At 56.5% G+C, this 27,460-nt stretch overlaps 2 protein-coding genes across 19 annotated transcripts in view; one reads left to right on the top strand and one right to left on the bottom strand.

Annotated features, from left to right (window-relative positions):
- The first annotated feature begins 18 nt into the window (after positions 1-18).
- On the top strand, positions 19-22,092 carry TRMU (tRNA mitochondrial 2-thiouridylase). Of its 14 annotated transcripts, none has more exons than XR_005652872.1 (12): positions 19-162; positions 2,490-2,655; positions 5,732-5,838; positions 8,673-8,795; positions 11,133-11,308; positions 12,648-12,701; positions 12,785-12,851; positions 14,226-14,326; positions 15,672-15,816; positions 16,160-16,242; positions 16,487-16,634; positions 16,770-16,903. XR_005652872.1 is itself a non-coding variant. In XM_039863159.1 (12 exons), the coding sequence occupies exons 1-12, from the start codon at positions 81-83 to the stop codon at positions 21,798-21,800; spliced, it is 1,629 nt and encodes a 542-aa protein (XP_039719093.1). In that variant the 5' UTR covers positions 19-80; the 3' UTR covers positions 21,801-22,092. The 14 variants fall into 14 exon arrangements, 12 of the variants coding, with proteins under 12 accessions (XP_039719093.1, XP_039719092.1, XP_039719091.1 ...); XM_039863159.1 differs by lacking the exon at positions 16,487-16,634 and adding an exon at positions 21,616-22,092 and having other exon boundaries at positions 16,753-17,092; XM_039863158.1 differs by lacking the exon at positions 16,487-16,634 and adding an exon at positions 21,406-21,757 and having other exon boundaries at positions 11,136-11,308; positions 16,753-17,092.
- Positions 22,093-23,197: 1,105 nt separating this feature from the next.
- The window catches only part of CELSR1 (cadherin EGF LAG seven-pass G-type receptor 1), a 113,207-nt gene continuing 108,944 nt past the window's right edge, over positions 23,198-27,460 (bottom strand). For 3 of the 5 annotated variants that reach the window (XM_039863150.1, XM_039863153.1, XM_039863154.1), the window contains 6 exons: positions 27,335-27,429; positions 27,029-27,132; positions 26,570-26,719; positions 25,922-26,152; positions 25,240-25,501; positions 24,458-24,617 (listed from right to left, as the gene is read on the bottom strand). In XM_039863150.1, coding sequence (XP_039719084.1) covers positions 24,527-24,617; positions 25,240-25,501; positions 25,922-26,152; positions 26,570-26,719; positions 27,029-27,132; positions 27,335-27,429 — 933 coding nt within the window. In that variant the 3' untranslated portion in view covers positions 24,458-24,526. The other 2 variants (XM_039863151.1, XM_039863152.1) reach the window with 2 other exon arrangements.

Genomic DNA, 27,460 nt, shown 5'->3' with positions numbered 1-27,460 from the left:
CAGCCGCGTCGCAATGGGGGCGGGACTTCCGGCGCGGCGCGGAAGCGGCGGCGATAGTTGGAGAAGTTGACGGCGCGCAGATGCTGGCGGCGCGGCACGTCGTGTGCGCCCTGTCCGGCGGCGTGGACAGCGCCGTGGCCGCGCTGCTGCTGAGGCGGAGAGGTGAGGCGGCCCTGTGTGCAGTGTCTCGCTCCCGTCCTGCGTGGCCTTGGGCGTCGCCTCCTCTGGGACCGAGGTCCCCACTGCTTCGGGCCACTTAGGCCGCCAACCGCCCAGGTTGCCGACGCCGCGGACTGTGAATCTCCGACTCGGGGCGCGTGCGGCGCGATTCCCCGGCTCCGAGGTTCCGCGCCCGGGGCGGCGGCGGCGTCCGCCCTTAACCTGGGAGGCCACGCGCAGTCGTGAGGGAAGCTGACCTCTGGGCACAGTGGCCGGTCCGTAGAGGTCCTGTCCTTTTGAGTCCCGAGGCGGCCGCCAGGCGACGTGTGCGACGGAGTACCGATGGGCGGTCTGCGCCTTAAAGGTCGTCTGTGTTCTCCGTCCAGTGGATGACAGACACTTCCTCAAAAGCACTAGCGTTTCCTCCAGACACGTCAAGGGCACCGAGAGTAACTGCCAGTCCGAATTCTCTGTCTGCACGGCCCTCCCTCATTGCGAGGCCTCACCCCTCAGTGGCGTCCGTGGAGCCTCCGCCCTGGGCCACCTTTGGTGCTAGGCCCTTGGAATGCAGAGCGGGTGCGGGGTTCTTGCCCCTCCGTAATGGAGATAACACCTACCTCACCGGGGTACTGGAAGGGTTAAATGACATAATACATGTAAAGCGTTTACTTCAGTGTCCAGCACCTATCAGATACTCAGAAAACGTTAGTGGCCGTTAGTACATATTCTTCACAACTGTAGCTATTAGGTATGATAAATAAAAAGTGCTAAATAGAATTATAGGCAAACTAAGCGTTTACAGTTGCGAGGAAGGGCGAATGAACGCATCCTGGACGTGGTGCTGTTTGAGCTGAGGCTTGAAGGAAGAGTAGGGTTTCACTGGGCAAAGAATTGCGGGTGTGCTGGCCGCAGGCAAGCACAGGGGCACGGGAGTGTTGGCTGGAATCTGGCCAGAAGGAGGTGGCAGGAGACGGGGGTGGGGTGGAGGAGTAGTGGAGCCCTAGATTAGGTTGAGTAGACAATGCAAGTTCCTGACAAGGCGTGTGACGTCTTTTGGGAGACGTGGGAGGCTGGCCGTGGGGAGACCAGGTATATTATTTTCCTCTTTAGGCAGATAAGCTCTCCCTCCTCCCCTGGATCCAGACTGTACAAGTTCATATTCCAGCCTTCCTTGGGCGGGGGTGGTAGGGGAGCTGATGGACAGCAAAGAAAAAGCGTGGTCCTTTCCTCTTGGCCTCAAGGGCTTTCCCAGTGTTATTGGAGGTGCACATCCTGTCACATGCTCCCTGGAAAATTAAGGCTAGGCAAAGCGCTAAGATCCGTCTTAGAGAGCCAAGCCCTGTGCCTGTGTGAGTGGGTCACGACTCCATGAGAAAAATGATCAGGCAGCTGAGGCTAAAAAAGAGTGGATTTCTAAAGCCCCGTGTTGTTTATCCATTCTACAAGCACTTTTTACGCTGTTTTGTGCTGGGTACTGCTAGGTGCAGTGGACACAGAATCGTATGAGATGAGCCTTGCCCTGTAAGGAGCTCCATGCTTCAGTGCGTTGTGGAGCCTCCCGTGGTATGCTCTAAGAAAAGCAGCTGTGAGAAGTGTGGGGAGACAAAGGAGGGAGAGCCTGATTACCTGCTGGGGTGGGCGTGGTCTTCCCACTGTGGCCCTTTAGTTTGGGCAAAGCTTTGTTATTGAATCTCTGTTCTTTGTAGTTCTATATTAAAACGTTTACAGTCAAATGCTCTGTCTTTCATTATATTGAGCCTACGCGGAATAAACGTTTTTCTTACAGGGTAGGAGCCTGTGTAGTTCACTAAGACGGAGTAAGGCTGAAGCTTGCCTGTCCAATATTCGGTTGGGTAGTTCGTCACAACAGAAGAGGGAAAAAAATAGGTCAGAAAATATCTAAGAAATACAGCCCTAAAATAGCCAAAATTTGAATTGTCACGTCCGAGGACTTAGAATCTAAATCTTAGATGGTAATTGGAAATAACTTTTGAAATTAGTTCACTTTTTTGATAACTGAATGGTGGTGGTTTTGAAAAATCTTGTTGAATTTCTGCTCTTCACACATTTGCTAAGCATCTCTATGTGGTAGGCATTGTGCTGACACGCAGTCACGAAGATGAAAAAGTACCATCTTGCTCATATCTTGCAGACATAGGCAATTTCAGCCCAATAATGTGATGGCGGAAGCCATCACAAAATGCTGCAGGAATCTAGGGGAAGGAGCATTTAAGTCACATCAAGGAACTGCTAGGACCTCAGATCACTGCCCTTTTCACCCAAGGTTCATTTTGTATATTCTCTTTAATTTGTCCTTCCTGCCTCCCCAGGTTACCAAGTGACAGGGGTGTTTATGAAGAACTGGGACTCACTGGACGAACATGGAGTTTGCACAGCTGACAAGGACTGCGAAGATGCTTACAGAGTTTGCCAAATCTTGGACATCCCTTTCCACCAGGTGTCCTATGTGAAGGAGTATTGGAACGATGTGTTCAGGTGAGAGCCGTTCGCGGATGCAGAGCCTTCCCATGTGCTGCGGGTCCTTCCAGTCCCATCGTGGTCCATCCGACTGACTTGTGCCACCTGCGCTCTTCAGCAGCGATACCAAAGAACGTGGGTGGGAGGCCTCAGCCACCCTCGAGGGACTCTGTGTGAGAGGCCAGGCCTGGATCCCAGAGCACCCCAAGCTCTTATTCCTGTTATTTTGCCACCTTCCAGAAGGTCTCTTTAATGCTTCTTGAACCTTGAGATGTTTCTGCTGCCGAATTAGAGTAGGGGAGCTAAGGCTGCGGTCTCCCCTGGAAGGTGCCGTGAGGGGAGTGGCCACACCCATGCAGCTCAGTGATTGGGGGGTTCTGAGAAAAAGAGTTAAGTGATCCACTCCCCCGTGCCTTTTGAAATCACAAAAAAAAAAAAAAACCACCAAAAAAAAAAACTTTAAAAATCTAATATAACCCTAACAGTTATTATGGCTCCCTCTGTCCTAGGCACTGTGCTGCATTTGGAAACAAAAAGATGTATAAACCATGGTCCCATTCTGTAGGAATTTGTAATCTAGTTGGGAAGAGGACATTATTTTCAAAGAACGTAATGGTGGCGAGTGGCATGAAGTCCATTAAAATGCTGCAGTTCAGAGGAGGGAGAAATGTGTCGCGTGGAGTGCTCAGGGAGACCTCATGAGGGGCTGGGGTTTGACTTGCCCTTGAAAGTCACAGGGACTAGAGACATTCCACATGGGGTCGCAAGAGCAGTGGGGGAGACAGGGATAAGTACCCATCCTTTATTTTGTGATCGTCGAAATCGTTGGCGGGACCCTCCTTGCTGCAAAGGGAGGATGCTGAGGGCTGGAGCGTGGTGAGCCCTGAGTGGGCTGCGTGCCTCGGGTGGCCAGTGGAGGCGTCCGAGGCAGCAGGAGTGTACGCAGGGGTGGGTTAGGGCAAGGGTCAGAAAATCCTTGGGTTTAGTCTTCGGTCTGCCACTTATTGTGTGACCCTGGGCAGTTGACGTAAGCAATACATGTAGCTTTTGTTGTTTTCATTATTAAAAAGACAAACCTGGCAGCCAAGTGTAGGGTAAGTTACGGGAGAAGACTGTGGGCAGAGAGTCTAAGGAAGCGCTGTTGCTACGGGTATGGAATAAGGTGGGAGTGTGGTGGGAAGTGAAGGCTGGCCATGACGGGTCCCCAGAGGGCAGATCCACCGGGCAGCAGATGTGGAGCTGCAGAGTCAACTGGGGGCTTTTAGACACACCTCTGGACCAGGGCTGGTGGGACCCTGGAACCCGCACTTCAATAAGCACTTCAGACGACGCTACTGGGGTCCCCTGGGGCTTGCTTTGGGAAGCGGTGCCACGGGGCTTGGTGCCTGATGCAGAAGCAAGAGAAACATAGGAGTCAGTGACAGATTCAAGGTCAAGTCTGGATCGGTGGAGAAAGCTAATTTGGGGGATTCCTCTGAGCACTGCAGGGTTCGGGATGATAGTAAGAAATTCAGGTACGTTTAAACTCCACCCTTCTTTGCTAACTTTTGAAAGTATGTGAGTGAATGTGATTTTGGGCCACATCTGTCCAGGCTGGCGGAAGGGCTTGTCCCGAGTCCTGTGGGAGACTAGGAGCAGACGTCGGCCTAGAGCCCAGTTTCCAGGCCAGTGTTCCCAGGGCGTCCTTTTTGTAGTCCCCACGTGAAACCTCACGATGAAGGGAGAGAGCCCGTGAGAGGATCTAGGTCCTGTCTGCCTCAGAGCTTGCCCAGGCTCTGCCCTGGCCTGGCCCCCACTGCCAGGGGTGCAGTTGGAACTGTGCCCAGTGATCTCTGTTCTGAACGCTTGCTGCCCTCGTAGCGCTTTCTAGATCAGGAACTTCTGAAGCCTTTTGTTCGGGACCCACTCGACCTTCAAGGGTCGGAGTCCAGCTGTTCTTCCTAATCACCACCTCCCTCACTAAGTGCGGGCCTGGCTTATCTGCTCACTACATGGGCCGTGGGCCATGCCCCATTGTTTTTGCTAATGCCAGCCGACACGTCTTCCATTATGCCATTGAGGAAGCGGTTGACAGTATATGCTCTTCGTAAACTGGTTTAAATGTTCGGCCTCTTCAACATTTATTTATTCAATGCTCGTTATGTTGAAAAAATTTGGCAGCGATGGACCTTCAGAGAGAGTAAAACACAGATTCAGCCTTAAGAAGTTTATAGTTTAATGAACTGCGACAACTTTCTAAAAATAAAAAAAAAAGGAAAGTGTGTGATAATATCAAGTGTTGTTGAAAATATGGAGCAACACAAGCTTTCCGCACTCAGGAAGGAGCGATCAGGGGTAGGAATGGTTTGTCATTGCCTGCCGAAGCTGAAGCCGCACGCGACCTGTGACCCTGGGCAGAGTCTTCATCAGCCTTCACAGTGCCTTCACAATGCTTTGTCAGCATTGTTTTTTTAACCCCTCCTGCTCAATGGAAAGCTTTAGGTTAAATGAAAAAAATGATCATGTATACCAAAACACACCCTTTTTTAAACTCCCGAAACAGCATCAAAACCATCCTGAAGCGAATACCATAAGACCCTGAGGTTCTCGCTCAGTGGCCCTCCTCCCGGGTCCAGCGGTCTGGCAGAGCGGAAGCCCACTTAGGGCGCCTGCCCACTGCCGGCACCAGGCGGCTGCCAGTCCTCAGGAGTGTGTGTGGTGCCATTAGACAGCGTTTGTTGGCACATCTGCCCGGTGCCCTGGGTTCTTAGGCTGAGATTGTGGACTGGCTGATAGAGCCTTGAATTGTAACTGTCACTTCTTTTATTCCTGCTCCGACTCACCGAGGCGTCCTCTGGCGGGGCACTCGCGCCCCCCTCACCTCGTGATACCCCATTTTTCACCCAGGTTTATTATCGTAATGCGGGCCGAGAGTGCAGCTGGCTTTAAACAAATGTTTGATGAAAAAACAAAATGGCTACGTCCTGAAGTGCTCCTGCTTCACAGAAAATTACAATTTGATAAAACAAGAAGAAACTCTAAACAAGTAATTTATCTGATTTATTTTTTGAAGACTTTCACACTTAGAAATGAAAATTTTCTTCTCGTATTCTAGCGATTTTTTGAATGAATATGAACAAGGAAGGACTCCCAACCCTGACATCATGTGCAACAAGTACATCAAATTCAGTTGTTTTTTTCGTTATGCTTTGGATAATCTTGGTAAGTAATTTGCATTATCTTTATTTGTTTTTTTTTTTAAATTCATAAGATTTTCAGAGATAGGCAGAATCCAAAACCTTGTAAACAGTTTCGTCTTTCTGAAAGAAAGGAAGCAGTGGAAAAGATAATATTTTGTATTTCACTGAATAAGAAAACTTTCTGGTGACGTGCAAATGCCCCAGTCACTGGGAGGAGAGGTGCCTCTTCACTGTGGACTGCGCAGTATAGGGACAGGGGCAGGATGGGGACAGGCAGAGGATGGGGACAGGCGCAGGACAGGGACAGGTGCCGTGGGTTCCAGGAGAACCCGCTTCACAGAATCCCGAGGAAGGATGTGCTGGGTCAGTGTCCAGAGAGTTGAGAGGCGGGCCCCGGCCCCGGACCCTGCCTGCGGGGCCAGTCTCGCTGGAGCAGGCTGTTCTGGACGTGGTTGTACTTAGCAGAAGTTCAGGAGCCCTAATTCAGGGCTCAGGATGTTCAGTGTTCAGCTCCCTGTTAGTCACCCTTTTTGCTAGTTCTGCTGAGACCTCTTCTCTTCTTTCAAAAGGAGGTTTCTGCTTTTCCCTGAGGGCAGGCTGCGTCTGTACCTGGTCTGGGTCCCTGGGTCTCTGTTCTGTTGCTCTGGTTTGAATCCATGCCTCAGTGGCCTCTTCTGCAAGCCCATCCTGTTATGATCGAGGCCCTCTTGCCCGCTGACAGCTTGCCTGCAGATTTTGTCTGTCCCTGAATTTCTTTCTCGTTCCCGTCTCCCTTTTGGGACATCCCACTCCTTCCTGTTGACACATCCTGATTCTGACTTGCTTGCTTAGACTACCTCTTGGTATCTGTTGCGGTGCTGTTGTACATTCTAGGTTCTTTTTCTGGTCCCCTGCTGTTAGAGTCACCATAAACAGCTTCTGAAGTTCTGGGTACTGGCCTTTCAGCTTTCTGAAGTTCTGGGTACTGGCGTTTCAGCTGTCCCATTGCAGCTCACCCTACCATGCTTGGCCACGTGCCAAGACATGTAATTGTGTGCCAGGAGCCCAGTGGTGTCACAGGACTGTTGGCAGCTCTGTCCTGTGAGCACTTTCATAATAACTGAGATGGGCACAAAGTAGGCTTGCAGATCTGATGTATAAGTGACCTGCAGCTGAGATGACAGTGACGAAAAGTTGGTTCGTGGAGTTAGGTATAGTGAAAAAATGCCTACAAAAACAAAGGATCAGAAAATTATAACAACCTTGAATGCTGGACTAACACCAAAAGCATGAAACTGAATAGAGATAAATGCAAAGTTTGCTACCCAGTTCAGTAATTAATTCTCCCAGTGCAAGACAGGGAGAAGATATGGCGGCTTTCGCTGTCTCACACTGACCATGCCTGCAGCCTGATGTCTGTTGAAGCCAGTGCAGCCTGAGCCCTCCCTGAGGTCTGCCTTGGGTGGGCCACAGTTGGCGGGATACATTTAGTCTCGATTTATTCAGAAAAAGGAGTGACAGACGCATGGAGTGTGAATTGAGGTTGGTTTTGCGTGTGTCTGGACATACGCCATCTGATGAACTATGTGATTCTTTGGGGTCGTCATAGCAGTATTCATGCGTGTGAGTTAGGATTACGGTTCAGTGTATGACACCAGAGGACAGGCGTGCAGCGTGCAGGAGGGAGTTTTTCACTCTGGGTAGCACAAACGGCTCCTCAGGAGGGGACTACTTGCCTTTTGAGAGGGCGAAGCTCCCTGTCATCTCGGCCTTTTGGGGAGCCCTTCAGGGGCCATCTGTTGGGCATGCTTCGAAAGGAATTTCTGCATTGAATGCCTCTAAGTCTGAACTTACTGCTTGAACCACGCAACACAGACCAAAACACGTAAAACTTGGACTTGTGAAATCTCAGGGTTTCTCCCAGAAGGTACGACGCTGTCTGCAGTAAACGTGGTTTCTACTCTATTAGAAAATTTCCAAGATGTAATGACGGGTTCGTAAATGTCGCTTTTCAGGTAGTTAATATGCAGCAGTTAATTCTTGCTGCGTCTCGTTTCACATGGAGCCGACTGGGTGGGTGAGTCCTGAATCAGTTTTGCTGCACCTTCCAGGAGAGAAGTCTTGCAATACTGAACATTGCACAGAAGTTGTGGACTAATGTGTGCTTTGGGAGATGCTTTCACTTTTTTTTCATAATGTAGAAAGAAGAAATTGAATATGCTGGATGATCCTTCACAGTTAAAAAAAAATACATATTTATTACAGAAAATTTGAAATTAGAACAGTAAAAAGAGGAGAGAAAACGCCATCTATCGTCTCCCTTCCCAGAATTAAAGGGATAGATTCTTGGACGTTTTTTTCCATCTTTTTCTGTACATTTAAAAACGTGGAATCGTAGTATTATGTACTTTTCTTCCCTAAGTCATAAGCATTTTCCCATGTCATTAAAATTTCTTCGGAAGCGGCACTGTTATTATCACGATGGTATTTTAATTTACTTCATATTCTTCTGACATTGAACATTTTAGTTGTTTTTAGTTTTTTCTTAGTATAAGAAACACTGAAATGAGTTTTTTGTACTTAAATCCGTGTGCTCATCCGACTATTTCCTTAAGCTAGAATGAATGAACGAGTAGAACGGTAACTTTTGAAAGGCCCTTAAAGACATAATAAACCGTGTAGCAAGGTCAAGTTATTTTAAATTAAGGGTTAAATGCCACCTGTGCAGCAGTTTGAGGTGTGCCCTTTGAGACTGCGGCGGACCACCCGCGGTGAGGCGTCATGTCTGTGCTGCATTAGGCATCCTGGGCTGGTGCTGGCCAAGGCCAGTGAACGCAGGTCTAAAATCTGCCCCTTGTGTTCTTAAAAACCTCACAGGGGCAGATGCAGTTGCCACGGGTCACTATGCGAGAACTTCACTGGAAGATGAAGAAGTCTTTCAACAGAAGCACATTAAGAGGCCGGAAGGGCTTTTCAGAAATCGATTTGAAGTCAGGAATGGTAAGTAAAAGTGCCCAGGTCAGAGCTCCATTATTTGTAAACAGAGTAAAATATTTTGAAGAATGACAGTGGGTCATTGTGCGAGCGTACCTGCCAGACCTCTGTGTGTTCCAAACTAGCTCGTTTGTTTTGGTTTCCTTTTTGAAAATGACTCAAGAGGGTTATTTCCCCCAAGGGCCTGTGATTGGACAACAGAAGTCCCAGTCGGGGGTCAGGCCAGGGCTGGCGGGAAATGGAATCCGTAATTTATAACCCAGGTCTGGGTACTGTGTGTTGGTGATTTGCAGGAGAAACTTCACAACAATATTTGGAGTGCTATAGGCCCTGTTACTTACCATCAAGTTTGTAAGGGTTTAAGATCAAAGCATACTTTCATGGGCCAGGAATGCTGAGACCAGATGTTCATAGCACAGACTTGGTGGCCAGGCTTGGAACTATGTTGACAAAGATTATGTATACAAATTAGTTTATTAAGGACAAAGGGAGCAGAGTTTTACTTTCCCCCCCAAAATAAATGGCAAACAATGGACTCGGAAGCTGCTGGCTTATCCTGATGCACATTTGTGTGTAGAAAAGAGGCATTCACGTCATCGTTACGTGAAAGACAGAAGGGGCTGTTTCTGCAGCGGGTAGGCATGCCTGCTCCCCCCCCCCCCCCGGCCCCCCGGAAAGTGTTTGGCCTCGCAGAGCTCTCTGGGCCATCGGGGGTATGCCATGGCTGCACAGAGCCGTCTCTGCCCTCGTCGGCACACCTTTAATTGAGTGTGTCTTTTCGGTACACTAAAGCTCTTTATTTTATTCTAGTTCACTTGCCCTGGAGACCTGGAATAGGGCCTCCTGGCTGGGCCTGGGTCCTTGGGGAGAGTGCACCAGGGGCAGCAGAGGACCTGGCCCCGGAGCGAGTAGGCCCCGAAGCCAGGGCTCCTGGGTGCTGGCCTTGAGCTCGTAAATCTCACCTGTACAAGGTGGCGGCGGCACCTCTGACCGGGCCGAGTGCCCACGGGGCCTGAAAGAGCGAAGGTGTGAGGATAAAGGTCCTGGCCTTCACCAAACGTTACTCCCTCTCACTGGTTTAGGATTTCCAGCTTAAACGTAAAAGATTTCGAGTTGTTTTAAAATAACTCAGAACTACGAGAAAATGCAAATTACTCCCTGTACTCCGGAGGCCCTTACACTCATACTGTTTGACTTTAGTTTTGAACCAGAGCAGCATTGGGCACGTGAGTCTGCCTGACGACTGGTGGACTGAGCCTCGTCTTTCATCTTTCAGCCGCTTTTGTTATTTTGCACGGAAGCGGTGGATAGAAATTAAGGAGACGGGGCTCAGTCTCTAGCTCTGCTGACCTCTGCCTGTACCATTTCGGCCAGTCACGTTACCTGAGCTTCAGTTTCCTTGTCTGTAAAACACGGATAATTCTGCCTCACAGCGAGTGTGAGAATCAAATCTGGGGTCACAGTGGGAAACACTGACTCCACCGAGTGCGTGTCATACTCGTGTGGCTCTGAGTACAACTTGGTGAGGCCTCTCCTAGCATAGATAGGAGACTTGTGGAAAGAAGCCGTCATGCCGATGCTCTGTTTAGTTATTTCCATTGGTTTTTAAACTTCAGAGTGGGGGACCCAACAGTTGTAATAACGGAAATTCAGTCACACGCCGGGCAGGACTGATCTGGCCCAGAGATGGGGCCGGGCCTTCTTTCCTGAACCAGTGTCACGTGGCCAAGGTCAGTCACACCTCTGCACTGGTGCCTTAAAGCTGGAACCGGCTCTTCATAATCAAATAGGGACCATTAGAGAAATCGCAGAGGAGCATCTGACAAATGTCGGAAACCATTTTTACCACAAAAGACAATGCGTTTGAGCGTAGCGTGCCGCCAAAGGCGTGCCGTCTTGCCCAGTAGTCAGACCCGGAAGGTGACAGACCTTGAAAACAGCCACGGCATCAGCACATCCCTGACTGTCAGGAAACGGCACAGCCGACGCCGTGTCGGTGGGGTTTTCTGCGAGTTGTCTCGTTCAGTTTTCCCAAATGGGCTGAATTTATGTCAGACTTGTTTTTTTCATGGGATGTTTCATCTTGGAAAATATTATTATCTAAAGTGTGAACTGGAATAAGTTTCCTTAACATGTGAAATCTGCCTTCCCCGCGCGTTTTTAATAGCAGGTGGGTTAGGGGTGAGAGTTCATCCTGCTTCACCGCAGCGGTTCCGTCTGCTGTTGAGTGTTGGGCTTTGTTTCTTCCAGACCGGGGGTGATCAGTCTAAGCAAACGGGAGCTCGTCGCTGCGGGAAGCACGGGTGTCTCATTCCTGCAACGTCTCCTGTTCTTTACTCTCGGCAGCGACAAAGCTCCTCCAGGCAGCTGACAGCCTTAAAGACCAGACCTTCTTTCTCGGCCAGGTTTCCCAGGACGCCCTGCGGAGAGCCCTCTTCCCTCTGGCGGGGTTAACGAAAGACTTTGTAAAGAAAATAGCTGCCGAGAATAGACTCCATCACGTGCTTCAGAGAAAGGAGGTAGGACTGAGGGGGGCGCTCACGTCTTCCAGCTCCGCGGCACAGGGAGAAGCAGAAGTCTGTGCTCGCCACCTCGGAGGAGCTGGCACGTGTGCTGTGACATTCAGAAAGCAGCTTAGCAGTGACTTCCCCCTCCCGCCCCGGCCCCACTGGCGTGGGCGGCGTTCCCAGCGGCCTTGGTGGCTCCTGCGTGCTCGCGGCCCCGCTGTAGGAGAGAGCAGGGCAGTGGGGACCGGGCGCTGAGACTCTGGGGTGCATGGGAGCTTGTGCTGCCGCGTGGACCTGCTGTGCTCATCCGGTGCCTTCTTGCTGCCAGGCACTGCCGCTGGCCTCCGAGGATGCAGCGAGGAGCACACACGTTAATTTCCGCCTCCACGGAGCTTGGGGGCGTCAAAGGCGGGGACAGGCAGGAAACATAACCATTGTACCCTTAGGAGAGGTCTGAGAGGGAGGGTTGGGGTGCTGCGGAGGAAACACCAGTGGGCTCTAGTGCAGATCAAGGGCTAGAGACGCCGGAAAGGGCTTGCGAGGATTTTAGTGTCGCATAGACAGGTGAGGAGAAACAGTGCGGAAAGTGGGGAGAGCATGTGCAAAGGCCCTGAGGTGCGGCGGGGCATGCGGTGGGCTGGTCTGGCGAGCTGCGCCCACCCCCGTGTGCCAGTCCGCTCCCGCCATTCCGCGGTCGAGGCAGCGTTAGCCGTAGCCGCCGCTTCCCGTCTGTCTTCTGGGAATGGGCATGGCTGTGCCTTTTGTCAGCAAGTCATGGTTCCCCGTACCCATCAATTCTGTTCATCTCTACCTGTCCCATGTCCAAGTGTGACTATGGTAGGAGCCAAGGGAGCCACCCTCATGGGACCCACATTCTAGGGACAGAAACCAAAGAATGAGAGATGAGGCCATCTGCTGAGCATGGCGGTGGAGAGCTTGTCCCCGCTGTCGTCACCTCGTGCGAGGGCACACCTCCTGAGGAAGACTTCTCCTTCCTTGGACGCTTCAGCCTCTGGCCTGACCGTTCTGCCCCCTGCTCCTGCTCTGGTCCCTTCCTCTCTCCCGAGACTCACGCGCAGTGGCCTGAAGGGCCTGAGCAGCTCGTTTTCTTTCCCGGGGCAGCTGCTCCGATGGTCTGCCACACAGGCCCGGACCGCACAGGCAAGGGCACAGGTTAGGGACCCTGACTAACCCCTGAGAGGCTGTCGGTGAGCCACTCCCGGCCTGCGTGTAGGTTGTGGCTGGCATCCGGGTGCTGGGTGGGGCACGCCGGCCCTGGGCCCAGCGCGGCCCATTCGCGGGCAGACACCTGCCCGTCCTTCGTCTCATGATCGGCCCTTCTTCATTTCAGAGCATGGGCATCTGTTTCGTTGGTAAAAGAAATTTTGAAAACTTCATTCTTCAGGTGAGTGTGTTTTGGCGGACAGGATGGGGCCGTGTCTCTGCCGCAGACCTGGCCCCAGCAGTGACGCCGTGCGTGCTCTCCAGTACTTACAGCCCCGGCCCGGCAGATTCATTTCGATAGAAGACAATAAGGTCCTGGGAACGCATAAAGGTGAGGCGCATCCTCTGGCTTCACGTTGTAAGCACCTTGAGTTGTGGGGTGACTCGATTCCAGGAGTAGTTTAGACGCCGTGCCTCCGACTGTGGGGACAAGGGGTGGATGGCGGGGCGCGGAGGCGGCTTTGACGTGGGATCTTTGCGTTTCAAGATGTCTTCTTACAAGCATTGCAGCTAATAAAAAAGCAGGCTGAGTCCAAGACTTCGCTCCCTGAGTTGTGCTCTAAGTCCCTGTAAATAGGATTATAGAATTACTTCCTCACTATATAAAGGAAATATTAGACGACAGAGAAACTCGCCGCCCCACCCGATGAACGGGGCCAGGTTGGCTTCAAAGCGTGAGCTTCATGCTTTAGGACTAGGCGAAGAGGTGGCATCAGGCGGTGTCCCGCGTGTGGCGAGGTGCTCTCACTCATCTGCAGACACTGCGGTGGGGTCTCTGAGCCTTCACTGAACTGGAGCAGGGAGGACAAGGGACAGAGACCAGTCGGGGGCAGGAGTTCTAGCCTGGGTGGGAGGGCGGAAGTCGGGCTGGTCCGCGCCGGGGCTGTGCCCTTGGAGGCCTGATGACCCGGTGAGTCTCTACTCAGCGTGGGTCTGAGCTGGGGAAAGGGCCAGGGCTACCGCTCGGATGTGGACGGTCTCGTACGTGGCTTGTCCTCCGGAGGTCCCCCACCTCAGTTCGGGCAGACGGCTTCCCCTTCCTGCTGAGGGAAGCAGGGCTTAGACGTCACAGGCTCCCAGAGAGCCGAGCATTTCTGAGACGAGAGGAAGGAACAGCAGTGCCGCCTGAGGAGGGCCAGCTGCAGGATGCTCCCAGCCCGTCTCCAGAGGAGCCCTCAGAGGGCTCATGGTTGTGAGGCCCGTGATCCAGCTGTCCTGCTTGCTGAAGTAGGGGCCGCGACTCCCCAGTCATCTCTGCCTGCGCCCTGTCACTCGGAGGGAGGGACAGGGGAGGGGTAGCCCAGCCGTGGGGTGGGGGTGCACAGGGGCAGTCTCCCGGGAGGGCTTGGGCACAGACGGGGCAACCCGATGTTGCGGCCCCGAGGTGGTTAGTGCATGGGTGGGGTCTCAGCGAGGCGGGGCGCGAGCCTTCGAACGGACTCGGTCGCGTTGTAAAGGCGGCGTCCGTGCTCCTCGAGGCTCAGGCGCTCTCGCAGCTGCACCTGCTTTGTGTGGGGCGCAAGACACAGCCGAACCCTGGCCCAGACACGGGGTGGGACGTGCCCAGGTGCTTGGTCAGGGCCGACGCTGGCTGCTGGAGGACCCTGGCCTCTCTGGCCACCCCTCGGTGGTCCACAGAGCCCCGACCCGCAGCCCTCCACCGTGAGGGGACTCGGCCCCCCTCACTGAGAACCTGTCTCCCCAGGTTGGTTCCTCTACACTTTGGGCCAGAGAGCCAAGATCGGTGGCCTGCGCGAGCCCTGGTACGTGGCAGAGAAGGACGGCGGCAGGGGCGACGTGTTCGTGGTGAGTTGGGCGGCAGCGGCCACGCTGTGGGCGTGACCAGGCCGGGCTGGTGGGGTCCTGGGCTCTCTGCACCCCAGGGCTGGCCCGAGGCGCCAGAACGACTTTGTTGAGGTGCTTACCAGGCTCCCACTGCATACCGCTCACTGCGTTAATCGTCAGGTTAGCCCCTGTCCCCACTGTCTCTCTGGTTTTACCGAAGAGGATGAGACTCAAAGGTGGAGAAGTGTGCCTGCGGGCCCGTGGAGAGCAGGTAGCCTCAGGGCCTGGGACAGGCCCAGGAGGTCACTGTCGAACAATGTAAGTGGCAGAGCCAGGACCAAACCAGTCCGTGTGCCACAGCGGTGCCCTGAGCCACTGTGACCCTGGACTCCTGCCCCGGGCTCTAGAGCAGGACATCGCAAAGGGGGTGAGTTGTCAGAACACAGGGGAGGGTGGAGAGAGTAGACGCTACTGCTATCTAGTGGGTAGAGGCTGGGGGCCCCCGCCTTGTACCAGCCCCGAGTCTCAGTGGTGTCAAGGTTGAGAAACCCTGCTCTGAGCAAGCTGGGTGCCATCTCGTGCTCTGTGACAAAGCTGGGGAACCTTCTCTTAGACACAGGCAGAGAGGCCAACAGCCCTGACCAGTTAGTTCTGGGACGTCTTCCAAGAACTGTGGGCACGAAAGCCTGGACAGCGATTCTGGCCAAGCATGAATTAATGTGATTTTGGTGTAAAATTCAGCGGTTTCTTTTGCTTTCAGAAAAAACAGAAGTGTCATTGACTGATATTTGTCCCTGTATGGGACTCCCTGCCTACTTAGAGCCCAAGGCCCCAGGACTTAGCGCCCTTGGTCCTGTCTCAGAGGGGAGGCTTACGAGATACTTGGAGGCCAGGGGGCTCTTGGGAGTCAGGACAGGAAAGCAGACCACATCAACCGCCTCAGGGAGCCAGCACCGTCCCTTCTTTCCCCAGCCACGTGGGGTTTGGTGGGATTCCTGTAATGGCTTTTCTGAGAGACAAGCCAGGCCCATGTCCCTGGCTCTAGGTGGCTTGTGGTGGAGACAGAGTGAGATTTGAACTTGGAGGCGGAGTGCCGAGCGAGGTCCTAAGTTCGGCTTATACATACTCGGTTGCTTGCCAGGTGTGAGTGATTGTGACAAGTTACTTTCCGTCCTAGGCCTGCGTTTCTTCTTTTGCAAAATGGGGGTCGAAAGGCTCTTGAGAAAAAGCACGTCTAACGCTCCAGTTTTGAGCATGCATTTTGCTTAGGATTATCATTAACAAGGGACAATGAGGTGGCTTTGAGTCAAGGGGCTCATGTGCCAAGGGTGCCAGGGCATCACGACCTCTGCCTTCCGCTCCGCAGGCCCCCGGCACAGACCACCCGGCCTTGTTCAGGGACCTGCTGCGGACCAGCCGCGTGCACTGGATTGCTGAGGAGCCGCCGGCAGCCCTGGTGCGGGACAAGATGATGGAGTGCCACTTCCGGTTCCGCCACCAGATGGCGCTAGGTGACTGAGCGGTTGGGATCACCGGGAGAAGCCAGATTTAGGAGTCCCTGTTGTTTGGATTATATCACATCTTCAGACCCCCTTTCCTTCTGCCTACGTTGGGGACAGGCCCGGGGGCGCGGCGGCCTAGCTCAGCTTCCTGTGTCGGGGTGCAGGGAGGGTCCCAGAGGTCAGCGCTGGTCTGAGGGTCCAGGTCGTGCATATGCTTCCTGTGGGCCCAGGTGGTGGCCCTTGAGCCCCTCTGGCTGTCACCGCCCCTTGGCTGGTGCTCCTTCTTCCCTGGGGCCCGAGGCCTGGGGCTGCCAGGCCAGTGACCCTCCAAGGGCCCCTCTTCCCCACCCAGTGCCCTGTGTGCTGACCCTCAATCAAGATGGCACCGTGTGGGTGACGGCTGTGAGGCCTGTGCGGGCCCTCACCCCAGGACAGGTGAGTGGGGCGCCCGGCCCTGCACCGTGCTCTGGAGCAAGGAGGGGACACGCGCTGGAGGGAGGGGACACGCGCTGGCAGGACACATGTGGCCCAGGCCCAGCCCTGGAGTGGAGATAGGCTTTAGCACTTGCTTGGCTGTCCCCAGGTGGGGCCGTGCAGGTGAGCAGGCTTGTGGCCAGTGGGCTTCGTGCTCCAAAGGTGGCACCTCACTTCCTCCTCCACCAGCGTACCTGATTCACAGGGGCGGGGCTGAGGGACAGGGGCCGTGAGTGCTCAGGTCACAGAGCCAGTGAAGATGGGAGCGTGGGAGTCTGCCGCCACACCAGCCGCTGGAGGCCCACCTGCTCCGCCCTGCCCAGCCTCAGGGCGGACCCCAGGGACAAGGACAGGTAAAGGAGAGGCAGAGAGTTGTCCAGCCTCTCCTCATTCTGGCCCCAGACCAGCAGCCACAGGCCCAGGCTCCTGGCTGCTCCGCAGGCTCCCCGAGTCCCCCTACGGGTGACGCAGGCGTCTCTCCTTTCCAGTTTGCCGTGTTCTACAAGGGGGACGAGTGCCTGGGCAGCGGGAAAATCCTGCGTCTGGGGCCTTCCGCCTACACGCTCCAGAAGGGCAAGAGCAAATCCAGAGTGGCCACTGAGGGCTCCGGTGACGGCCCAGGCTCGGGTCCCACGTTCTAAGCACCTGGGAGCAGATGTGGCAGAGCAGAGCCTGGGGCGGGCGGCCAGGGGTTCAGCCGCTGTCGTGGACCAGGGGGCGCCTGGCTGGATCTGCCACCCCTGTCTCGGCCAGGGAGAGCCCCAGCGAGACCACCCGCATTGGAGCTCCGGCCACAAGGACTTACTGGCGGGTACGTCTATCCTAAGCACCCCACTTATACAGTTCCTACCTCAGGGGAGGTTTCCCACCCAGGAGCACACAGAGGGGTGTGAAAGGGGGTGCAGGGACAGCGTGGAATAAAACTTATGTCCAAGACGTGGATTCTGGCGGCGGCCTGTGTGGGGTGGAAGACAGGTGGGCTGTCTTGGGGCCCCACAGCACTGGGCCCCCAACTGTGGGAAGGCAGGCGGCCAGCATGGGGGAGCGATGGGAGCCCCACCCTCCTCGCTGAGGTCCCAGCCTCACCTGAGGCAGAGGACGTGTGACTGGGCCTTGAGCCAAGTCCCAGTTGCTTGGGATTTCTGAGGGACGATGAGGTCTCGAGGCCACCCCTTCCCCCGCAGAGTGCCCAACACTCCAGCCCGGTCAGTCATGTTAGAAACCATCCCCGTGAAGAGTTCTCGTGGGGTAGGAAGTTGGAGTGACACACGTGTGTGCGTATCTCATTCAGGCCACTGTTACAGTGTCCCAGACTGGCTGGTGTATAAACAACAAATTTATTGCTCTCAGTCCTGGAGGCTGGGAGTCTGAGATCAGGGTGCCAGCACAGTCGGGTGAGGGCCCTCTCACGGGTCACCCAAGGCGCGACTGTTTCCTGGCACCGTGGAAAGGCGTAGGGCTCCCTGGGGCCCCTTTTATAAGGGCCCCGGTCCCATCGTGGGTTCTGCCCTCCTGACCTCAGCACCTCCTAAAGGCCCCGCCTCCGCACACCTTCACATCAGGCTTTGGGGTTTTGACTTGTGAGTTGCAGGCGCATGTGCAGAGCACGCAGTGTGCGTGCACGCGCCGGCGTGTGGCAGATGAGAGTGAAGAACCTCGGAGCCGGCTGTGTTAGTGGGTCACATGCTTTGACCAGGGACATTTTGGTCAGCACTGAGCCCTGGAGTGACTGTCATCTTGCCTGTGTATTGCAAGAGGGGGGCTGGGTGGTGACCCAGGACTTGGAGGGTGGAAGTCTGGAGGTGCATGGCCCTGGCCCCTCCACTTTCTTCACGGCCTCTGTGCTGTGGGAGTGGTCATCATCTGGGTCAGGCAGGACACTGCCACTGCCCAGGCCACTGCCCAACTCCCTGTGCTGGGGGTGGGGATGGGCGGGGTCAGGATCCCTGGTGCTGTCCCCAGGGCTCAGCCAGCTGTCCCGTGCTCCCTCTCCCTCACTGGCCTCAGACTCACTCCTTACTTGGAGCTTCAAGGCAGGCTTCTTGGGCGGCGGGGGCGGCCGGCGGGGGGACGGTTGGTTGGAAGGTTCTAGCCCAGAGGCAGCAAGTCCTTGGGAAGCAATCATGTGGCCCCGCCCTCCGGGGCTCAGAGCCTCTGGTGCCGAGTGACCAGGCCGCTGGTGGCAGGGCTAGTCCTCGGTCAGGGTGCCCTGGTAGGATACCGCCCCCCGCCCCAAGGCAGGTCACAGCCCACAACTGACCACAAGGGAGAAGCCCAGAACAGGTGACAGGCACCTCGGCCCCAGCGTGCCTCAGCGAGGAGTGGGCTTCCTGCTGAACGGGAGGGAGGCCTGGGGGGGCCTTTGAGCAGAGGATCCCTTTGGCCTCTGATGTACCAATGGGAGGTTACAGAGACCAGGTGGGCTGTGGAGGGGCGGACGAGATGGCTGGATTCGGAGAGTTCGCCGTAGTGGATGAGGGAGCAGGGACCCGACCCCCAGGCCCTTAGTCCCGAATCAGCAGCTGGCGGTGTTTCCCCCAGCACGGCCTGCCAAGCCGGGCCTTGTCCAGCAGAGGGGGCCCAGATGCCTTGGACTCAGCACGGCAGTCGCCCCCCTGCACAGCTAGGCTCTGCCGCCCAGTGGAAGGTGAAGGGAGGGCGGGGAGGCCAGGCCCACACACCTCACTTGGGGTTTGGGTGGGGGTTGCAGCCTGCCGGGTGGACTGGCCGTAAGCCTGGCGCCATGCCCCCTCCAGCCTGGGGAAGCCACGCCTGGCTAAGTGTGACCCTGAGCACCGGGGCCACAGGCCGCAGTGTGAAGGGCCTTCAAGACCAGGCCACTGAGTGGGGCTGAGAGCTAGGTGCCAGCCCACCCTTGACCCCTAGAGGCTGGACCCCTAGAGGAAGCCGCCCACCTCAGCAGTGCCCACCGCAGTGGGGGCCAGTGAGGGGCGCGGCCTCAGCCCGGACCCTGTCCCTCGAAGCGTGCAAACCCCGCAGGGAGGACACGTCTCAGTAGAGCTGAAAGGACCCACCCACCCCCACAAGCACCCATATGGGCTGGGGCTTGTGACAGGAGGCAGAGCAGTTAGCCGCTGCCGACCGAGGAGCAGGGACAGTGAGCTCCCCAAAGTGTCTTCTGACGAGAGGAAGCAGTGCTGAGGCCCCCTCACCCTGCGGGCCGGCCCCCAGCCCTCCTTTTCCCCAGGCCCCTGCCCTCCGCAGGGCTGCCCTGAGCCCCTGGCCCGTTACCTGGAAGCCTCACCCAGCAAGTGCGCCCCAAGGGGGGCAAATGGGCCCGAGCAGCCTGCCTCAGCTTCCCATGAGGAAACGCCCTGGGAGGCAGAGGGGTGGCCGGGTGGCCAGCGGTGGGCAGGGCTCGGGCCTGAGCAGCTGCCCCCAGCCCCAGCCCAGCCTGCTCAGTCCAGTTGGCTGGACCAGGGAGGCCCTGCTCTGCCCTGGCCAGGAGGGGGACCTCAGCTCGACATCCACATTCCACGATGTGCAGGGCAGTGGGGATTGGACAGGCCAACAGTGGCCCCGTGGTCCTTGGGGACCCTCGGCCCGGCATGGGGACTCGGGCTGAAACGTCGCCTTTGTTCCGCCGGCTCCAAGGGCAGCGTGGAGCCTCCCTGGGCTCAGGTTTCCCCCAATTCACTGCCCTGGGAACGGAGGTCTGAGCTGAGGACCAGGCTGGGGACCCTCTGCAGTGCCCACCCTGCTGTGTGTGAGGCTGATCCTAAAAGTGGCAGACACACGAGCAGGAGGGAGGGAAGGCACAGGGCGGCTCTGCCTGTCCCGCCAGCCTCCGGCCCGCAGGGGCGGCCAGTGGAGGAAGGTGGGGGAGGGGGCATGAAGCTGCTGCTGTCCCCTGCCTGCCCTGCTCCCTTCTCTCCGGTGAGCACGGGCTGCCTCCGTGCGCCCCCGAGGCCACTGGCCAGAAGGGCCCTGGGCAATGCCAGAGAGAAATTACGCAGCTGTTGTCCGCCAGGGGGTGCTATGGGTCAAGGTTGCTGCTGGAACGCGGGCCTCTCCCCAAGCCCTGCCCAAGCACTGGGGCCCGCGGACTCCCAGGCTGTACCCCCAGGCGCCCTTCGGAAGACCCTGGGCAGGCCAGAGGGGCTGAGGTTAAGTAGGACACATGGCCCCCTGCCCTCTTTCCCACACACAGGCCACCCCAGCCTGGGCTATACCCCCTTCCCACCCCGCCCCCCCCCCGTCTGCTGATGATGAGAGAAAGGGATAGAAATAGGAAAACCGATCTGGGCTCAGAGCCTCTGAAGCTCGTTTCCAGAGTGTTCCGTCAGATCCTAGAGCCGCTCGCTCCACACCTGGAAGGCCCCTTCCCTAGGCCCCGAGGCGGCTTCAAAGCCCGCGGTCTGTCTTCTGCCCCACCCCGTCCATGTCCAGGGAAGCCACCCCAAGCTGTTGATGTCCCCCACCCTTGGGTGTCCAAATAAACCTCACCTTCAAGGAGGGAGCCTGGAGCGAGGCCACAGCTGTGACTGGTGAGGCAGCAGTTGCTCCTGCAGCTGGACGGGAGGTTCGGATGTTTCTGTGGCCTGAGCAGCGTTCAGATGTCCAGCGTCTGTGTCTGTGTCAGAGGCGGTTTCAGAGGGGTCTTCGTTTTGTCTCGGTCCCTCTTGGTCCCAGAGCGGCCTTGTCTGAGGCTGGTGTTGGGTGTGATGTGTCTGCAGGAGGACCCCCAGGCCTCTCCCTCTCTCTCTCATGCTTCCATGTTTCCCCATTAAGCTGAGCTTTGGGGTCGAGATCCATTCGGTCATGTTCACTGCAGAGCCTGTGACAAGTGACTGGGGAGGCAGCAAAACTTGAAGAATGACCTTTGGGGGTGGGGGTGTTTGTGGGCGGTTCTTTTTTCCGCTGGATTTGACCCAAGGGTAGCCCCAATCTCTTTGTTTCCATTTTCCCCGAGGGTGGCCCCAGTTGGGGGGAATTGAGACAGTGCGACTGGCTAGAACCCTTTCTGGACAGAGGAACCAAGAAAAGAGGCCCAAAGAGTTAGAGCATGGGAGGCAAATTCCAGACAGGAGCAAGCTAGAGGAGGGGCCCCTAGTTTCCACACACGCCGATGGGTGCTGGCTCACCCCCGGGTTGTGGGCGCAGGGGGCAGACCCGGAAAAGCGCGGCCAAGGCTTGGAGAACAGAACCAAGACCGAAACCACCAGCCACGTCTCAGACCGACCGAGTGGCAGACCGGGCAGGTAGACCCATGCAGCAGAGCAAAAGCCTGGACACTGAACGTCAGCTGGAACCCACTGCTCGCAGGTGACAGCTCGTGGTCCTCACCTAACTGGTCACTTGCCAGCTAAACAGATTTAAAAATGACATCCGCCAGAGGATTCCAACAAGACCAGGAAGTCGCACGACATTCGAAATGTCCATCAAAGATTCGCTTTGAAATTAATCAGCACATGAAGAGGCAGGAAAATGCCAAGCTAAAAGGAACCGACAGAAGTCGCCCCCAGAGTGGCCCAGACGTTCCTGTGATCAGGCCTTAAAGCAGTGTTACAACCACACTCCACGAAGCAAACACTCGAGAAACGCACGGAGACCTAGACGTCCTCAGCAGAGAAGTAATGCTTGTAAGAGGGACCTAACAGAAATTTTGTAACTTAAAATGACAATATGTGAAATAAAATTCACTGGATGGCCTCAACAGAATGGAGGTGACAGAGGAAAGAGGCAGTGAACTTGTAGATTGATCACTAGAAATGATCAAATCTGAAGAACAGAGAGAAAAAAAAAAAGAATGAAAACAGGTGAACAGAGCCTCAGAGACCTGGGGCAGAAGGACAGAAAAGACTGGTGCAAAAAAACAAACAAACAAACAAAAAACAAAACACAAAAACCTAAAAATTTCCCCAACTGGGTAAAAGACATAAATTTATAGATCTCAGGAAAGCCCTGAAGGACAATGAACAGAAAGTCCTGGCCCAGTTCCTGCTCCGCGAGGCTTGTCACCAGCATCCTGACCCTGTCCCTTCCACAGCTGCCCTAGAAAGGGGAAGGAGCAGACGAGCGGGGGAGGGGAGGAACCAGCACGGCAGAAGCACAGATTCAAAAATCTTAATTTATTGTAGATTCTTTTCTCATTTGTGTTGGAATTCCAGTGTTCTGAACATTAATAAATATACATTAAAAAAAAAAAACCTCCAGTGTCTAATCTCTGTCATAAAGTCTTAAGTCACAAAAATAGGTTTTACATTTTTCCTGTCTTAATAAAACTGACAATTGTTTTTTGGTAACAGTTCTAATCAAAATAAAAACTACACCTCAAGGGGCAAAACCCATTTGCAGGAAGAGTAAGCAGTAATATGAAAATGGAGTGTTCAAAGACTCAAAAATATTAAAATTCCTTACTCAGACAGCGTCTCATCGGTGGTGACCATCTGAAGGTACTAGCATTCAGTATCTTCAAGAGGCCCTCACCTGTTAAGGCACATATATACATAATTCGTTCGGGCCAAGGGCTTTGGGATCTTATTTCATTTCCGTACCATGCTGCGGTCTTAGGCCAGTTTCAGACATGCGTTTCCACTCGCGCAGTCACTGACATGCTCGCGTTTTCATCAGAATCACACAGAACGGAAATCTTTGCGTTTTACTTGACTTTTGTATTTTATGGTGTCTCATATTTGGATGCAGTTGTGCTGATCGTTTATTTGGGCACCTGATCCGAAGAACAAAGGAAACGCTGAAATAAAATGTGTCTGAATGGTTCTGGGCCCCGTTCCACAGCCCCTCGGGCCACGCTGTGCCAACTGCCCACAATGGGACAGTCACAGCCGGTCCTTGGTGTGAGTTTCCAAAAAACAGCTTGGGAGCCATTGAAAGGGTGGCTGCGGCTTTGTCCCTTTGCACAATTGGCCATTTGAAGCGAAATGAAGTAATTGGTGAGACTCGGGGCGGGTGGGAACCCAGCCTGCCTGGGGATCCTCGATGTCTAAAAGAGCTAGGAAATTGGCAGGGAGGAATGTGACATCCCAGAAGACCTCATAGCTCCCTCTGAATCGGGAACTTGTGAACACTTTAAAATGCCACGGAGACCAGGAGCAGAGGGGACAATGGCATTCCCCACCTAAACTGCCAGGCCAACTGGGAAGGGGTCCAGGGAGGCCCTGCAGTAGGGCCTGGTGTGGGGGGTGTGGCCAGGGGACGACCGGCGTGAAAATGACCACCGTGTGGCACCTGCATTCCACACGGACCTCAGCTGGGCTCCTCGAGTCCTACCCAGTCCCCGATCCCCGTCTCGGATCCACAGCCGCGGAGGCAGATGGGAGCTGAGGGCAAACATCCCAAATGCGAACATGCCGTGAATTCAGGCAGCCGCGTGTCATGCCCAGGGCTCCTTGCTCAGTGGCTGGAATCGGCACAGGAACCTGTGTCTAACGGCTTAGTTTCAACCTCTCTCCCAAAGCGCTTCCCTTCCCGCCTCTGATCTGCTGGGACACCAGCTGCAGCGATGCGAGCCAGGTTCAAGTACAACTGTGCATTCTTTGTTATATAAAAAACAGGGAGAGATCATTTCATGGGTCTCCCAGTATCAACAGTCAGCTCAGATGCAAAATATACACAGGCTGTCACCTCACAGTTCCATACAAACGTATGAAAGTATCGACACCTTTTCCACAAAGATAAGTCATTTAAGACAGGGGTGCCTTTGCAAAGAGCTCCCATGGCCACCGGCCAGGGGCCTGCACTGCAGGAAGGCACCCGCATTGGTCTTTGCCCGATGTCCTCAAACCCTGGCGAGCCCAGACAGGCAGTCCCTCTCACACAAGGCCAGCTCGGCCCTGCCAGCTCTGGTGCCGGGCCCTCTCCTGGCGAGGCCAGCACATGGTTTTGGCTCCGTCTGCAGTCAGGATCAAGCTGTGCTGGCCCGGGGGGTCCATGCTGCCTCGTGCCTGTGGCCTTTGGCACTTGTCACAGCTCTGGATGGAGCCAGAGCTCCTGGGGGCAGCCCGGGGCTGTCATGGGGCTGCCACTGCAGGGACCACCAGGTCCTGCTTCACTGTAAGGGCAGTGGCCCCTCAGGCTCCAAGGTCCAAGGGCGTGACGATACAACAGAGGTCCGAGTGGAGGTGACGGGCTTGTCTCACGGGTTCCTGATGGTTCAAATTGAAGTTTCGTTACTGCCTCTGTGCGTGGGAAGAAGCCACCAGGCAGATGGAGAGTCAGCAAAGACAGACCCCACTGCCCCTGCAGCCTGCTGCGGGGCTGGGTCCTAGGTTACGAGGGGCAGAACCCCCCCACTCAGGGGACAGGGGTGCCCGGGAGCTCCAGGGAGCGCAAGCTCATGGGTGGACACAGCTACCCTGGAAGGAAGCAGGAGAGGGGCAGGTCGGGCCTGCAGCCCCGAGAACCAGGGCCAGGCCGGGCCCAGCCGAGCATCCTCTGCAGCTGGCCACGCACCAGAGCACGGCGTGTCAAGGTTAGCGACCAAACCAGTCCCCTAAGGTTCAGGAAGGCCATTCTGAAAGGCCTGCTCCCACTCCTTGCTCCTCCCTTGGAAGTCTGTAAGAGGGAGGAGCCATGGGGACAGGTCAGCAGGTGGGTCTGAGAGGGTCCTAGCTCCTTGCCTCTGAGCCTGTCTCCTCAACCACAAGATGGGGTAGAAGGACCGCCAGCCAGGGAGATGGTGCTTATCAAAATGCTTAGCCCAGCACGGCCTTGAGTCCTAGAGTTCCAGGGCTGACCCAGACTTCGGGGCGACAGCTGATGTAGCCCCCACAGGGCCTCAACATTGGCAGCCCCCAGGACAGGCCCCAGCTCTGCCCCATCTCTGGCTGGTGCCTCCTGACCCCAGGCTGAAACGCAACCGCCCCCCACCCAGAGGTACGCCAGTATGGCCTGGCGCTCCTGTGCTCAGGCCCCTGACCACTGCGTCTGGGCGGGGACAAACAGAAAGTTGCTTGGGGGCCCCTGCTGATAACTCACTCGGAGTCGGAGCCGTGGGCCTGAGCGCTCCCGGTGCGCACGTTCATGGCCACCCCGTTGAGGTGCTCGCGCCCCTGGTCCCGGCGCGGGTTCTTGACGGTGATGGCGCTGTCGGTGCCACGGACCCCGTCGCTGGAGCCCAGGGAGGACGAGCGTGACGACGCAGGGCTCTGCTCGCACCCCGCCAGCTTCTCCCGGAGCCGGGACCGGAGGGTCTTCTCTGTCAGCGGTGGCGGGTAGGTGACTTTGTTTTTCAAGATGCCTGGGGCGCGGGCGATGCAGGTGCCGATCAGGCCGACCTGCTGGCTGCCGCGCCCTCAGGGAGGGACGGTCCCTACACATCCGAGAATCCCTCGCCGCTGGACTACCCACCCTCCTGGGCTCTCAGAGACGGTGGCGGGGTCGGATGGCCAACTTTGTCTGCCCGGACATCAACCCAGTCCCCAGGACCTTGTCTCCCACGGACCTGCCTCTGTCCCACCCCGCCTGCATCCAGCAGGCCCGCCCCACCCACCTGCACACCGCTCAGCCCCGCCCAGCATGGCCCCGCCTACCCGACAGGCCCCGCCCATCCCGCAGGCCCTGCCACCTCTGCACCTGTTCCCCACCCGCCCCACCTCCACCACCGTCTCTCAGGACAGGGGCTTCTGGAGGCAGCAGGGCCTTCACCACGTCGAGGCACCTTTTCTCTGCTCCGGGGGCTGGGTGGGGGGAGCACCCGCAGGCCTGGGCTGGCCCCCGCGCTCCCCGTCTGGGGGGCGCTGGCTGCAGTGGTCGCCCTGCTGGTCCAGGTGCAGCTCCACGCTGACCTTGGTCTCCACCCTCAGGCACGGCTTCTCGCCCGGCTCCTCACTGTCGCTCCCCGCCGGGCTCTCCTTGGGCCAACCGGCGGGGATGTGGTTGGCCGCAGGGTCTACTGAGACACAGAGTGATGACTTTCAACAAGCAGGGAGGCCCCACCCCCACTGATAGGAGCCACACCCCTGAAAGGTTCCAGATGGTCCCTCCTGAGTGGCCCTGTTCCAGCACTGCGGGACCTGAAGGCCTGGCAGAGCCACACCCTACAGGCTGTGAGGGAAGATCCTGACAGCGGGGGCCCAGGCTGCAACGCCCCCCGCTGCACCCCAACACCTGGGAGCCTTGTGCTGGTTCTCCCCATAGCAGGTGGGGTCAGCTTTGTTGGGTCCTTGCACTGAGGGGCCCCCAAGACATTCACGCCTGTCCTCTGCGGGTGGCGAGGCGGGTGCCCCCTCCCTGCCCGCGCCTCCCACCGGCCGGCCTCTCATGCTGCCCAGTTCTCGGTCCGGGCCTGCTGCGCCCGCTCCCTCACCTTTCGGGGTGCTGTGGACAGGGCCCCGGGCCGGGTCCCACTTGTCTTCAGCTTCCAAACCATCGTCCTCACTGTCGGACGAGTGTGAGGAGGCATAAGAACTGCTCTGCTCATCCAAGGACAGCTCGCTGTCGGAGTCCGAGTCGTGGCCTGCAGGTGGCCAGGAGGGACAGGGACTCAGGCTGGGGCCGGGCTTCTTGCCAAGGGCAGAGCAGAGCCCGCTGGGTCCCAGGCATTTGAGGGCAAAAGGGTCAGTCCCTGCTGATTTTCTGACGGTGACACGGCCGCAGACACCTCCCCAAAGCCGGATGTTCTCCGGTGACCACGGGCCGTGGGACAGACAGACAAGGACCAGGGAGAGGCTGTCACCCACGGTCCCCTGGGAGGCAGAAGTGTAGGCAGATGTAGACCACCTCCGGGGGACACGTACAGTGTAGACCACCTCCGGGGGACACGTACCGTGGGGCTTCTTGGTGCTCTTGGGCACGAAGGGCAGATCTGGCTCCCCGTGGCCGCCCCGAGCTGGCCCAGAGGACATGCTGAGCTTTTGGCCCCCTTCGTCCCTGGAGGGGTGGGGAGGGTGGGCTGAGCGCCATCGCCCAGGGAGACACGTGACTCCCCAAGGGCGTGGAAAACTAGAGAGCCGGACACACGGCAAGGGGCCTCCCCAGCCGGCTTGGGACGGCGATGACCACGCCTACACTGGCTCTAAGAGCCGGGCCACCCCCCAGCCTGGGGGACAGTGAGGGCGCCGTGGGGCCAGACCTGACGGTGCTGTCCAGGGACGCGGTGGACTCGCCCAGGGCCGTGCGCAGCATGTCCGGCTCCTCGCTGCAGGCGGTGTTGCAGTTGAGGGAGCGCTGGGGGAGGGGAGGCTGGTTACATTCCGAG

This window comes from Pteropus medius, unplaced genomic scaffold (assembly GCF_902729225.1).
Source record: "Pteropus medius unplaced genomic scaffold, Ma_sr-lr_union100, whole genome shotgun sequence".
NCBI lineage: Eukaryota > Metazoa > Chordata > Mammalia > Chiroptera > Pteropodidae > Pteropus > Pteropus medius.
This window is presented reverse-complemented; position numbering and strand designations above follow the sequence as displayed.